Raw genomic sequence first — 15,694 nt, forward strand, 5'->3', positions numbered from 1 at the left:
CTCATAACGATGTGTTGCAGTCACAGTCTTCTCTTTCAGTATATAATAGTTTTGAATGAGGTAACGTTACAGAGCAGAATTTAAGTTATTAATCCATGAAAATGTTAATCCGGCTTCGCTCTGTGTGAAGGCGCGCGCGCTTCTCCATTTCAAATATAGTTTACGACTGAAATACGGCATGTCGCAATCTGTGACGAACATAGACCAACAGGCGAGAGCCAATGAGCGTTTGATATCACTGCCGTAAAACATGTCGTAACGCTTCTTGAGGGCGCAATTTTTGAATTTGAATTCATCATCACGAGCGCGGGTCCGCGGGATTTGACAGTTACAGACTGCGCTGCTGTTAAAGCCTGTGGAATGGAGATGAAGATGAAGATCACTCACGTACTGGATAAAGGGCTGAATTTGGATCTCTTTCTTGCAAACGTATGGATTCTAAAGATTTGGATTATATCAAGTAGGCTATAATAAAATTGATGTCTTTTGTGAATTTATGTTGGGTTTTGGTGTATTATTGTTCTATTGGAGAAAACGCATTTTGTGTCTCACTGTAAATAAACTAAATATTAAAATGGTTAAACGATTAAATAAGGTACTTTTAAGGTTTTAAAGTGTATTCTTGTTTAACTGCATGCTAATCCTCCGAAACGAGTTTGCAGCAGAAGGCACGAACAGAGCGAAATGTTATTAGTCTATTTCTTGAGTAAACTGCATAAATGCGACTGAAAACGTAATTGATAAGACATTTGAATGCAATAGAGTCAAAACGTTAATGCCACGATTTTAATATGCATAAATAAGAATGCGTACAAATATGTACGTCGGTATAGAGTTGTTCATACGTAAATAATTTATGTTTTTGTGCTGTTATGCAAACATTTTACGTTTTAGTGCTGTAAATACTATACGTTTCTGTGTGTATAAAACGTAAGTAAATGTACGTATGGTAGAATTACACTTTACGTAAAAATACACACGTATTCTCATGAGATCACGTTGAACATTCTCGTAAGTAAAGTGAAACTGGAATGTTACTGTAAAAGGAAACCTTTTTTTTTTCATGGAATTACTGGGATCTTACCCTATAATCTGTAATAGCTACAGTTACGTAGCTATAACAGATTATAAGGTAAGATCCCAGTAATTCCATGGAAATAAAAAGGCTTCCTTTTACAGTACAGTTTCACTTTACTTACTGAGTAAATTGTCATGTTTTCCTTGGTAACGTTGCAGGACATACGAGGTAAAAAATTGTGACTATTATGGAAAAGGGGAATGATCAAGTTATATGGTACAATTCTGGTAATACCATGGAAATAAACAAGGCTTCATTTTACAGTACAGTTACACTTTACTTACCAAGTAAATTGTCATTTTTTCCTTGGTAACGTTGCAGGACATACTAGGAAAACAAATAAATAAAAATGTGACTATGGAAAAGGGAATGATATGGTACAATTCCGGTAATACCATGGAAATAAACAAGGCTTCATTTTACAGTACAGTTTCACTTTACTTACTGAGTAAATTGTCATGTTTTCCTTGGTAACGTTGCAGGACATATGAGGTAAAAAATTGTGACTATATGGAAAAGGGAATGATCAAGTTATATGGTACAATTCCGGTAATACCATGGAAATAAACAAGGCTTCATTTTACAGTACAGTTGCACTTTACTTACTGAGTAAATTGTCATGTTTTCCTTGGTAACGTTGCAGGACATATGAGGTAAAAAATTGTGACTATATGGAAAAGGGAATGATCAAGTTATATGGTACAATTCCGGTAATACCATGGAAATAAACAAGGCTTCATTTTACAGTACAGTTGCACTTTACTTACTGAGTAAATTGTAAAAACATTTTCAAGAACATACCCAGTATTTAAGATGTGCCATGACATTAGGGAAAACTGTTCCTGCGGGGTAGTTACCAGGTAAGTGTAAGGTAAATTATTTGATAAACCCTCTATAAATGGGTGTAGCAATGAACAACAACTATGTAAGACAAGGTAATTTATTGGAAACTACCGTCTTAATTTCAAGATAGTAATAAATAAACATGGACTGTTACCAACATAACCCTAGGATAACTACAAACCTAACTTGAATTGATGGGTAATACTGGAGGTGTTTCTAAAAATAGTCTGCCTACATTCTGAGGAAGTACACAATTAAATCGGAGTTATTACCAACCTAAACAGGTAACAAGTACACAGTACTTTGTTGAGTTGATATTTAACAGTGGTGTTTTTTTCCCTGGTAGTTTCTCTGTAATTGCATACTAATCACCTTAAGTAATTACACACTAAAATACTATAATTTACCATATGCTTACCAGGTAAATACTTAGTAGTTAGTTTGTAGTTTCTCTGCATTTACATACTTGTTACCTGTGGTAATTACCAATAACCAACTATAACATACCATATATTTACCAGGTAAATACCTAGTAATTAGGGGACTGTAAAAGAAAGGGTTACCAATATTTGTTGTTGAATATTTGTTGTTGTTGGTGAGCATAAATGTGCTAGACAATTTCAAACCTACATGTGTATTTTTATGATATTAGCTTCTTTTTTTTTTTTTTAAGTTTAGTAAATTTAACTACTTCTTTAAAAAGCATTATTTTGTTTTTAGATTGTAATGTTGCAATGTTAGAATGTAATGTGATTTGACCCCTTTTTTGGATAGACTGCAGACAGCAAGGGTTCACTATGTTTGTTTTTATAACCTTCAATATGAACATGGTTTGTAGGACAATATTGATCAGGATATTAAATATATATATATAAAAAAATACAGTTTTTTTTTTTTTAATTCAAATAGAAAAATAATAATTAAATACTCAGATTATACCATCGCCATTTAGCCCAAAAATTCAGATTTATTTGGCAATTGGCTATTTCCCAACCCTACCGGCTGAAGTTTTAGCTAAACTTTAGGCTAATGATAGCTACATTATCACTGTTAAATTGTTATTTAACAATTAGCCTACATTCAGTCCTGGATTAATAATTCAGTTTGTTGTGCCCCCCAAAAACATTTCCGGAACCAGCGCAACTACAATGATGTGCATTCAAGATAAAAAAGTGCACTCAAATGCAGCCTAGGAAAGTGACTCTCCTTGACCAGGAATGAGGAAGCTGCTTTACTGACACAACTGTTTTACACACGTCACTCAAACACAGAAGCAGGAAACTATTTAAACTCAGTTCAGGGTAACCAAAACTTGTTTTGAGCTGTTGTGTGTTTGTGTCTCCTTGTATTCGCTGTAAAATGGCTGAGGCCAGATTTTCTCAGGATGAGTTCATGTGTCCAGTGTGTCTGGATCTCCTGAAGGATCCAGTGACCATCCACTGTGGACACAGTTACTGTAAGATCTGTATTACAGACTGCTGGGATCAGGAGGATGAGAAGAGAGTCTACAGCTGCCCTCAGTGCAGACAGACCTTCAGTCCAAGACCTGCTTTGGGCAAAAACACCATTCTGGCTGAACTGGTGGAGAAACTGAAGAAGACTAAACTTCCTGCTGACTGTTACGCTGGAGCCGGAGACGTGGAGTGTGACGTCTGTACTGGAAGAAAATACAAAGCCATCAAGTCCTGTCTGGTGTGTCAGGAATCTTACTGTCAAACTCATTTTGACCGTCATGAGGAATATCACTCACGAAAGCCACACAAAGTGATTGATGCCACTGGACGACTGCAGGACATGATCTGCCGTAAACATGATAAAGAGCTAGAAATGTACTGTATTACTGATCAACAGTGCATTTGTGTACGGTGTCAGGAATATGAACATCAAAACCACATAACCGTATCAGCTGCAGCACAGAGGACTGAGAAACAGGTATGAACTTAAAGGAATAGTTCACTTTAAAATGAAAATTCTGTCATCATTTACTCACCCTCAAGTTGTTTCAGACCTGTATGAATTTCTTTCTTCTGCTGAACACAAAGGAAGATATTTTGAAGAATGTCGGTAACCAGAGAGTTGATGTACCCCATTGACTTCAATGGGGTACATCAACTGTTTGGTTACTGACATTCGGAAAAAAAAAAGTATTTCGTGTTCAGCAGAAGAAAGAAATTCATACTGGTTTGAAACAAATTGAAGGTGAGTTAAAGGAGCTGTATGTAAGAAATGTATTTCAATTAATCATAAAATGGCCCTGATATGTCACTAGACATTAAGAAATCATGTTCATTTCAAATACTTATATCACTGACAACAGTAGTCCGGCCAGGATATTGTCATTTAAAAAGTGAAGTTGCAGCCCTCAACTGATGTTGATGTTGTCATGTTGTGTTTTGGCCTGAAGCCCCACCCTCCACCTATCTACCAATCACGAAGTCAGTAGTGTTTCGGCATCCGGGTTGCCAGCTCAGCTCTCATTACCACAGCTGCAGCTACAAACGTTCCTGCTGGATCCTGCAGCCTATCTGGCAACCTCGAGTCAGGGGGGAGGGGGAGGGGATACACCGCTCTACAGTAATTTGAAAGTGATTGCAGTACCAGTTTTGGCCACAATCTTACATACGGCTCCTTTAATGATGACGTGAACTATGAAGTGATTGTTCACACAAAAATGTTGTCTTCTTTTACTCACCGGCATGCCGTTCAAAACTGGTTTGACTTACGTTTTTAATAATCTAAACCAAATTTTTTTTTTTTTAAATGTAATGTTCTTAACTGTATTGAATATGCACTTGTAGCGTACTTCAAATCTTAAACGTATATATATAAAAAAAAAAAAAACTGGACTTGCAGATAATATAATATCAATGAAATAAAACACCACTTATGTTTACTTACAGAGAGCCCACTTTCATGATTGTTTCTTAAAGGGGATGTCTAATGCTATTTCATGCATTCTGACATATTTACACTGTTAAAGAGTTGGATTCTCATGCTAAACATGGCCTAAGTAAAAAAAAAAAAAAAAAACCGAGTGGACGTGTGACGGAGTATTTCTGTGCCAAATACACTCATTTAGGATTCGTATAAGTTTCTGAATGTTTTTTTTTTCCGAGTATGGCCCTGTTTGACGTCATAAAGGGCAGAATTCCTTGTATGGGCACTTCTCCTGGAAGAGCATGCGCATTAGGGTTGTCATCCGTCCCGGAAAATACGGAATCGTCCTGTATTTAGAGGTAAAATGATGAGTCCCATATCAAATCAATACGGGACGCGATTTGTCCCGTATCATACAGACACATAGTTGAATAAACAAATAAGGATTTTGTATTGTGGATAACACTAATAATAATTATAATGAAATCAATTTCACAAGAAGTCGTAGAGAAGTTCATTTGTGCGTAATTGCGTGTTAGCGTCTTAACAAATGATGAACACAAGTCGAACTGCACAGTTTCATTTGCAGTCTCATGCGGTGGACTTCTGACTTAAAGCAGTATGCCGTGACAGACAAATATGTGCTTTTAAAGGTACAGGCCTATTGTTTTTTTTGGTTTTAGTTTTTAATTTGGATAATCTCTTAATATAATATTCCATACATTGTCAAAGCTTGGTAGACAGGTAATATACTGAATAGCATATACTGAAGAGCTATTTAGAAATAAATAAAATAATCTAATGTGAAATAATATGATTTGTTCTGTTGCAAGTTGTTTACAATAAGTTCCAAGGCCTTTACAAAATGTTTTTTTTTTTTTTTTTGAGTGTGTGTGTGTGTGTGTGTGTGTGTGGGGGGGGGGGGGGGGGGGGGGGGGGGGGGCTGTGCCTTATTTTGCCTCGCTGAAGGTGGCAACCCTGCACGGCACGCCTCCAGAGGCTCAGCTGTTTTTGGAAAGACTTGGTAAAGCATAGGCCAGTGGTCTCAAACTCAATTCCTGGAGGGCCACAGCTCTGCATAGTTGTGCTCCAACCCAAATCAAACACACCTGATCCAGCTAATCAAGGGCTTCAGGATTACTAGAAACTTCCTTGCAGGTGTGAGTTGGAGCTGGTTGGAGCTAAACTAAAGACTCTTCTGAGATATGAAGGATGCAATACTACTCTATAGGTACTCAAGATTAACATGAGAGCAGAAACTGCATGTTATGTCCCCTTTAACAAATTTGAGCAAGCTTTTAAATAGTTAGGCTATATTTGTAATAATTTGTAATATATTTGTATGTTTTTAATTTAATCAATTAATCAATCAATTTTCATTTATATAGCGCCTTTACAACAACCAGAAAGGTGCACAAAGCGCTTTCCATAAAACACATAAAAAAGGCAGCAGGATATGAAAATAGCAAGTTAAAGCTAACACAAGGACTAAAAACACAAAACAAGTGGTTACATGTTGAAAGCCTTCCTGAAAAGAAACGTGTTTAAGGCGAGACACTACAGGTGAATAGGGTAAATTTTTTAACTAGCAGATATCACCATGAAACTTTCCCAGTTGATTACCTACATTAAGATGAGAAAAAAATGTATTACAAGTTTTCTGTAATTTAATGTTTAAATATGCAAATCAGGCAATATCTAATCAAATATGCACTAATTTGTATATATTTTAAAAAACGATATCTGAGTATTGGATAAAGCCAGATTAAAAATTATTTTTTCATTGTGTTCACATATTAAATGGGAAAAAAATTACAGAGGGATTTATGGATATCTACTTTTGTTATCCTGTAAATAAGAAAATACTGTCAATAGCCTTAAAAAAAATGATTTTCGCCATGTTTTTTGGAATAAAATGTTAGATAAATCAGGCTAGGAATAATATATTTACAAATCCCTCTGTAAATGTCTTCATAATATAACTAGGTACAAGTCTGGAAAGTTTGGTGTATACAGGTGCTACTGAAGTGGAGATTTCGGACTTGGAGTATGAGAGAAAAGTCATTTTGAGAAAACGGGCTTTAAAGATTTTTCATCAGCCAATGAGATTGCGCATTCAGCCCTTTTACTTTCACGATTGGTTGCTGATAAAAAGGAAATGACCATATTTGGATCCGACAGGATTGTACACAAGAGAGAGAGCTTCCTAACGGTGCTTCTGTTGACAGGCTGACGGCAGAGATCGCGGAGCAGCACGTTGATTAAGAACGCGAACTTTTGTTGAATTTATGAGAAATCTACAGACGCAAACAGACAAAGTGTAATAAAATAAAGACCTAAATGTGTATTTCGGACTTTTTTTCAACACAAGTCTGAAAGAAGACATGTTATTGAAGACAAATATCCAAAAATCTCAGACTTGACCAGTAAAAAAAAAACGATGTTTTTGCCTGCCGTGTCTCGCCTTAACTGCGATTTAAAAACACTAAACACAGTTATGTTACGAAGGGGAGTAGGTAAGGCATTCCACAAAGTAGGTCCCTGGATGGCAAAAGATCGGCCTCCAAACTTTTTGCATCTAAACTTAGGGATAATCAAAGAGGTGTTCTGAGAGGAGCGGAGGGTTCTGGCAGGTTGGTATACAGTGACCAGCTCGGAGAGGTATGCCGGGGCCAGACCATTGATGGCCTTGAAAACAAACATCAGAACCTTATACTCCACCCTAAACCGTACCGGGAGCCAGTGAAGTGAGCAGAGGACAGGGGTGATGTGTAAACGTTTATGGGTATTGGTAAGGAGACGCGCTGCTGCGTTTTGAACCATCTGAAGACGGTTGAGAAGTGATTGGTTAAGCCTAGTGTAGAGGGCATTACAGTAATCTAGCCTTGAGCTGATAAAGGCATGAATGGCTTTTTCTAGATCAGCACGGGACAGGAATGATTTCACCTTACTGAGGAGCCTTAGCTGGAAAAAACTAATCTTAACGACTGCACCAATCTGTTTGTCAAAATGCAATCTATTGTCGAAAGCAACACCCAGGTTACGAACAGTGGATGCAAACTGGGGCGTGAAAGGGCCAAAACTGAGAGAGCTGCAAGGTGAGTCTGGGGTAAACAGTATGTACTCGGTCTTACCTTCATTTAAACGAAGGAAGTTTTGAGAAAGCCACTGTTTAATGTCCTGGGTGCAGTTATGGAGGGGGTCTAGTGCTGAATGATTGTTCAAAACTACTGGAAGGTAGACTTGAAGGTCGTCAGCATAGAAATGAAAATGTACGTTGTGTTTTGAAATGAGTTGACCAAGTGGCAGCATATAAAGGGAGAACAGAATAGGACCAAGAATAGAACCCTGGGGCACACCAGATGATAAAGGGGCAGCTGAGGAGGAGAAGTCATCAAGCATTACTGAGAATGTTCTGTTGGTGAGATATGACAAGAACCAGTTGAGCACCGTGCCCTGTAGACCCACAACATGTTGTAGACGGGAGATGAGGATTGCGTGGTCCACGGTGTCAAAAGCAGCGGTAAGGTCAAGCAGCACCAGAACCACTGAGTTTTTATTATCTAAGGCGCTGAGAATGTCATTATGAACCCTCAGTAAGGCTGACTCTGTACAATGCCTAGACCTAAAGCCAGATTGAAATTTGTCCCCCATACCATGCAGATTGAGGTATGACTGAAGCTGGGAGAAGACAAGCTTTTCCATAAGCTTAGACAAAAATGACAGGTGGGATATGGGGCGGAAATTAGACAGTACTGAAGGATCAAGGTTTGGTTTCTTAAGTAGCGTTCTAACAATGGCGTGCTTGAGAGGAGTGGGAACAACGCCCAGACTAAGACAGCAATTCATGAAGGAGACAAGGAAAGGGCCTACGATGTCGATGGCTTCTTTCAGAATCCTAGCAGGAACAACATATAGAGGACAGGAGGTTGGCTTCAACTCATGAACAGCTTTTTTGAGATCAATAAAAGAAACCACCTCAAAATTCTCCAGCACCCATTGTGTCGCTTGGGAGGGAGTAATGACAACAGGGGCTGGTATGATAGTTTGCCTAACAGACAAAACCGTATCAATAAAATATTGTTTAAAAACATTGCATGTATTAACTGAAGCATCATTCAATACAACAGGGACTGGATTTATAACAGAGTTTATAGTACTGAACAAGATACCAGGGCGGTGGCTATTGTTATTAATGAGCTTGGAGAGATACTGACTTTTAGCTTACTTCACGGCTCTCTGATAGGTGACAAGGCAGTCTCTAAACACCTCCAGTGACACCTGCAACCTGTCTCCTCTCCATTTCCTCTCCATTTCCGCTCTGCCTGCCTGCACTGGCGCCTAAGGGTCCATGTCGTCTCGTTAATAATATTTTGTTTTGCATTAAAGTACACATATTTTATTTGGCCAGACATTCTTTAAAGGTGCATTGTGTAATATTTAGGAGGATCTGTTGACAGAAATGCAATATCATATACACAACTATGTTTTCAGTGGTGTATAAAGACCTTACATAATGAACCGTTATGTTTTTATTACCTTAGAATGAGCCATTTCTATCTACATACACCGTGGGTCCCCTTACACTGAAATAGCCTTTTTGAACCACCATGTTTCTACAGTAGCCCTAAATGGACAAACTGCTTTACAGAGCGCGTTTCGTCACTATGTTGTTCTTCGTGCAAAGAAGCTAGCTAAAGTCAGCAAATAAAACACTGACACGATGATGAACAAGTAATAACAATATCGTTATAATATAACAATATTACAATGCAAAAACATCGTTTTACTGAATTAAGTAAACATCATTTCTTAATTTATCTTTGTAAAGAAACCTCATTGCTTAACTGGCTACTCTCTACTGTATCAGACGACGACATCTTTTCCTGTCAGCCACCGTAACTTCTGTTGGTTTCAATTCATAACCTCACCACTAGGTGCCGCTAAAATCACACACTGCACCTTTAAAATAAATTCTGCTGTGTTGTGCAATAGACAGAAAATCATACAGGTTTGGAACAACACGAGGGTGAGTAAATTATGACAGAATTAAAATTTTGGGGAGACATATTCCTATAAAACTAATGAAATTCTGACACTTTGGCTTCATAATCATTCATATTCTATTTTCAGGAAACTATTAAATCTGTGATTTGAAGCTTCAGTATAATCTCACCATGCTAGATCTTTAACCACTCCACAATTTCTGGATTTATGTAACTTGTAAATGATGGTTTTGTGATATTAGTTTTATGTGACATTTCCTGTTATTGGTTTGTCCTCTAGACTCAGCTGAAGGAGAGACAGATAGTGTTCCGTCAGAGAATCCAGCAGAGAGAGAAAGATCTTCAGCAGTTGAGAGAGGCTGTGGTGTCTCATAAGGTGAGTCAGGAGAAGAAGAGAAGTTTGTGAAGTCTCAGTTAGGACTCTCCTCCTTCAGTCCTGCTGAAGCCACTGTGTGATTGTGATGTGTGTTCGAACAGCGCTCTGCACAGACAGCAGTGGAGGACAGTGAGAGGATCTTCACTGAGATCATCCGCTCCATTGAGAGAAGCTGCTCTGAGGCGACACAGCGGATCAGAGATCAGGAAAAGGATGCAGTGAGTCGAGCTGAAGGACGAATGGAGCGACTGGAGCAGGAGATCAATGATCTGAGGAGAAGAGACGCTGAGCTGGAGCAGCTTTCACACACACAGCATCACATCCATTTCCTGCAGGTAACAGAGACCTAAGAACAAGATCATAGTGGAGAGGATAGTATCATCCTGCTACTGTATTACAGAGAAACATTTCATGAGAGCAGAATGAACAGATGACTTGAAAGTAGTCAGAAATTCAGTCAGATTCAGTCTAGTGTTGTTATCATATAATCATCCAGTCAGACTCTCATCTGATCATCTTCTTTTTAAAGTGACATAAAATCCCTTAGGAAACATTTTTCTGAGCTCTTCTTTTCTGGAATAAATATTTAGGTGGCAAACACCTAAGGTTGAGACACCACTAACTAATTTGTCCTTCTAATTTATGATAAAATCAGACAACTTGATGGTATTAATTTCCAACCAACTAGATTTTTCATCTCATTAATTAAATATTTTATTTCTTTATCTTAATTTCCTAGTGAAGTGGCAAACAATTGTCTTTAACAATTATTTATTCCCTTGCAAGGAAAGGTCAGCAGTCATACAGTCATTACAAAGTGTGACAACGAGTGGGGGTTATCCTTCATTCTTTATAGTTGTTCCTCCCCCAAGGTTGTTTTCCCGAGGCTACATCAAGATACATCTTAGCCATAACTAATATATTGTTTAGATTTGTCTATCATATTTAATCATATTACACCCTTGAATGGAGACTCTCTTTCTCAGTCATACATTGTCACATTAACTTTTGTCCAGTCAAATACAAGGACATACACATACATATATTAATAAGAATATGTATCGACACCACATTAATCTAATTACCATCATATTTCTAAGATTCTATGAATATAATTAAGTGCAAACATAATAGAACATTACATTTCTTCCACAATTGTAATGAACAGCTCCGAGACAAGAAGGTTGAGGATCCAAATGCAGTTTTATTGAACAGAGGGTAATCCAATGTCGTAATGCAGAAAACAGGCAAGAGGTCAAACACTGGATAATCAGTCCAAACAATAACAGGGTCACAGGGACACGGGGACACGGGCAAATGGAAAAATCCAAGGACAGGCAGAGATCAAAACCAAGAACACAGGAATAACAGAGAGAACGCTCAAAATTGCAGTACAAACACTAAACAAGACTTCGCAGGGAATGACAGAAAGAACCAGGCTTATATAGGGTGAGCAAACAAGATGAGACATAGGTGAAAACAATGAGTGCTGATGAGTCCAGGCAGAGAATTGGCAGTTTAGTTCGGAACGGGGCACGTTTCGCATGAAAAATCGCTAATGTGAATGCTGTCATGTGGACCCGGGTGCGCACTGGGGAACCGAACCCGAGACTACCTGGAGGAGGTGGTCTGAGTTCGATTGCACTCGAAATGTGCCGCGGTTCGCGTGAATGTGAAAGCAACACGGACTCGGGTGCGCGCTTGTTCAGGAAGAAAAGAAACCTACACATGCGTTTTAGCTGATTATTATGTATTTAGTTAAATAAAACGCATGTAAGGGATGAGAGTGTTGATGATTTACCTTGGATATGAGCGAGAGTGAGCCTGCTGTGTATTCGCGCATGGCATGTGGAATCAGGACAACAAATTAATGGAAATCCACTGTCTCCTCAAAAGAGTTCGTTTGCAAGCAGCAGAAAACCACCTTATGCGTCACACACACACAGTAAACCTGTGTTGTTCACTCAGCTGTGCATAATAGCACCAAATTAATAAAAAAAAACTGTTCTATAGAATTGTATTATCGGGTTCGATAGAATCAAGTTAATAATTCATGAAGCAGTGTTTTGAAATTGCCATCACTACACCACGCTTAGCCTTCGGGACACATGCTATTATGTGTCCGAAAACAATCTGCACTTGAGTTTATATTTGTATATACAAATTATTTTATATATTATTTCCATAATAAGTATAATAAGAATATTTTAAGTATTCTTCTTTTTCACAAAGACTGTAAGTGGTAAACACTTGAATTTGTATCATTAATATCACATAATGAATATTAAAATAATGTATCTGATTGTGTGAATGTGCTGGATTGAGGTGAGTTACTGAAGATGAAGCAAGTCAACAAGAGCCTCACAGATCTGATAGGAGTGCAGGATATTGTGTGGAGTTCATGAGTTTTGATTTCTGTTTTCTGTAGAATTTCCAGTCTCTCTCAGCACCTTCTGAATCTACAGACGTAAATGACAATCCATTCAGTTCTCTCTCCTCTTTTGATGGCTTGACAGAATCTGTCCATCAGCTGAAAGTCAAACTGGAGGATTTCTGCAAAGAGGAGCTCAAGAAGTTCTCTGACAGAGGTAAAGTCCTGGGCTTCGTTTATAAACACGTGCGTAGAATGATCCTAAATGTGAACGTTAAAAAATTCCAGAAATATTCCTACAATTTATAAAACATCCATATGAAAAAAACATTTTCGTAAATGCATCCCACTTTATAAATCACAGTTCACCTTAAATTCAAGTACAATGTGAACATAAGCATAGCCTGGAAGTCCAGACCTAAATCTGAAAGATTAATGGTCTGGCGTCGACTAATGAAAATCGGCCAGCTCGAGGGGCGGCACCAAGCATGCATTTGAAAATCTCACTGCACGCAATTGGATAACACTATGACCAATCACAACAATAAACCCCATACGCTTAGCTACCAGCGGCGCTAACTGGTAGATTAGACTCTTCCCGTATCCGGTCGGCAAAACAGCAAAAACGCCCTTCTTGCAAAGGAACGATTCGAGCGCCGTCTTCTGTTCCTGTTTTAGATAAAAAGCCAAGTCTAACTCGTTAATTGTAGCGAAGCCGTTTCAAACAACTGGTGTTCATCCATAGCCATCTTGCAATGTTCACTAATGACTTCGACTTCACAGCGCTGTCGTCATCTGTTTAGCTCGCCTCTGGCCCGCCTATATCAGATAACCCGATGTGATTGGTGCAGCTCAGATCGAGGGGCATATTTAATGAGCTTCATTACTCAACACCAGAGTAACTCGCTGAGCAAATTCAACTTGTGCTCTCGCAAGAACTCTGGATTACCAGGGTAACATAAGCATCAACTTCACCTATAGAATGAACACAAAAATCCCTTGATGGTTCAGAGGTTTGGCACTCATCATCATGGGCAAGTGTAATGGGGTGACCCCCTTGGGTGGGTTTGTGGGCTTGTTTGGGTGAATGCGTGTTTGGGTGAGTGCGTGTTTGGGTGAGTGAGCTCTTGTTTAGATGAGCACGTGTTTAGGTGAGCACGTGATTGGGTGAGCATGTGCACTTGTTTGGGTGAGCGCGTGTTTAGGTGAGCACGTGTTTGGGTGAGCGCGTGTTTAGGAGAGCACGTGATTGGGTGAGCGCGTGTTTAGGAGAGCACGTGATTGGGTGAGCGCGTGTTTAGGGGAGCGCATGTTTGGGTAAGCGCATGTTTGGGTGAGTGAGCGTGTGTTTGGGTAAGCGCATGTTTGGGTGAGTGAGCGTGTGTTTGGGTGAGTGAGCGCATGTGCGCATGTTTGGGAGAGCGCTTTGTTTGGGTGAGTGAGCGCTTTTTTGTTTCGAAATTTCAATGGTTCACCACTGGGGGCGATGATCTCTGTCAACCCATGAATCATGAGGAGTCACTGAGAACCAATGAACTAGTTTCTGTGGGTTTTACCTGAACTCTGATCAGTTTTATACATTTGTAGACGGTTTAATTAGACATTAGTTTATAGTTTTATAGTTTTAGATCTGCCCACCACTAGTTTATTGTAGGTTTAGTATTCTGTAAATGGAACCCAAGTGCAGTTTATTACATCCAAACGTGATCAAAATACAACGGCACGGCCAATACTAGACAAAGACACATGGCAAACATGAGGGCTTAACTACACACAAGCACTAATGACTAACAAGACACACCTGAAAGCAATGAACACAAAGAACCAATGAGAACATAGGACACCTGACAAGGGGAGCACTAGTAAACCAAAACTAGTAACATGAACATGAAACAAAACTCTAAACTAGACGTGACAGATATGTCTTTTGTATGAATATATTTTAAAATATCTTTAAAGAAGTTTCAAATAAAGAAGATTGTTTGTGCACATTTCTGCTTATTAATTTAATTTGTTTGGAAGACCTGTAGTTGGGGAAATTGACTTAGGTTGCACAAGCCTCCGATCACACAAGCATATCAATATATATTTATGCAGGACAAAATTAAATCCAGTATACAGTATGTGTTTTATAAATTAGGCCCTTGGAGATTCATCTGCTCTCAGAAATGAGTCCAACATCATCTAATATCATATAGAACATCATATTAGAAATATCTTCGAAACTGATTATTTTTATCGTCTCCTTGCTTATTTATGTCTGTTTATTTCCACAGTCACATTCACCATCATGAATCCCAAAACCAGGAAAGACTTCCAGCAATGTAAGTCACAGAAAACAAGCAGACACTGAGCGTGTTCATGTTCTTCCTGTAGAAGCTGAAAGAAAGCATGATTTACAAGTTTTATATTTGATCATGTAAATTATGATTTGTACAAGCATATCTGGTCAGCTGTACACTGCCGACACACTGAACATTGAGGAGTTATGGATACATTCAAAGATCAGACAGATTCATAATTCCTGATTCTGATGTGTTTTCTCTTCATCAGATTTCCATCAAGTCTCTCTGGATTTGAACACAGTGAATAAAAACCTCAGTCTGTCTAAAAAGAACAGAGTGATTAACCCTCCTATTACCTTTGGGGTCAATTTGACCCCATTCAGTGTTTAACGTCTCTAAATACATACTTAAAAAAAAAAAAATCATATTTAAAGACTTTTCCTAATTTAATGGGGACAACTGGGTAAACATAAAATTAACATGATGATAGGTTTTCAATGTTCTGTACGTACTTTTGTAGCATCGGTGTTCTTTGGGGTCAATTTGACCCCAGGCTCATTTTGCTGTATAAAACCGTATAAAACATATAAGAAATATCAAATTTTTTGTTGTTCACATTGGTGATTAGGCACAAATCCCACATTTATTTTGGATGATATTGAGGTCATTATAAGTTGAGATTTTATGATCTTCAAAAACCTTCACTCTGCTTTAGGGCCCTAACCTGACATTACCATATAGGCCTACTTGAAGTATTGCGAGAACCACTGATAGTTCACACGATATAGTGGAGGGGGGAATCATAATTCTCACAAGAAACTTGATATTTCCAGTGCCAATTATATATTTCCAGGGAAG

At 38.4% G+C, this 15,694-nt stretch overlaps 2 protein-coding genes and 1 long non-coding RNA gene across 3 annotated transcripts in view; 1 reads left to right on the top strand and 2 right to left on the bottom strand.

The window, feature by feature from the left end:
• Positions 1-15,694, bottom strand: part of LOC311295362 (uncharacterized protein) — a 321,297-nt gene that overhangs the window by 290,346 nt on the left and 15,257 nt on the right. The gene's annotated exons all lie outside the window — the stretch shown is intronic.
• The window catches only part of LOC311295372, a 383,037-nt gene that overhangs the window by 150,964 nt on the left and 216,379 nt on the right, over positions 1-15,694 (bottom strand). The window lies entirely within an intron of this gene.
• LOC311295820 (E3 ubiquitin/ISG15 ligase TRIM25-like) lies at positions 3,215-15,415 on the top strand. The gene is made up of 6 exons (XM_084417343.1): positions 3,215-3,853; positions 10,085-10,180; positions 10,282-10,515; positions 12,609-12,768; positions 14,828-14,875; positions 15,105-15,415. Exons 1-6 carry the CDS (start codon positions 3,281-3,283, stop codon positions 15,224-15,226), a joined length of 1,233 nt encoding a protein of 410 aa, XP_084273469.1. The 5' UTR covers positions 3,215-3,280; the 3' UTR covers positions 15,227-15,415.

The sequence above is a fragment of the Rutilus rutilus genome, assembly GCF_951802725.1.
Source record: "Rutilus rutilus genome assembly, chromosome: 8".
NCBI classification, from domain to species: Eukaryota; Metazoa; Chordata; class Actinopteri; order Cypriniformes; family Leuciscidae; genus Rutilus; species Rutilus rutilus.

Bases quoted from the DNA above. Each gene is read 5' to 3' on its own strand.
- LOC311295820 (XM_084417343.1), top strand. From the start codon at position 3,281: ATGGCTGAGGCCAGATTTTCTCAGGATGAGTTCATGTGTCCAGTGTGT. The intron at 12,769-14,827 runs GTAAAGTCCTGG...TTATTTCCACAG, and splicing joins CAAGAAGTTCTCTGACAGAG to TCACATTCACCATCATGAAT. The intron at 14,876-15,104 runs GTAAGTCACAGA...TCTCTTCATCAG, and splicing joins CAGGAAAGACTTCCAGCAAT to ATTTCCATCAAGTCTCTCTG.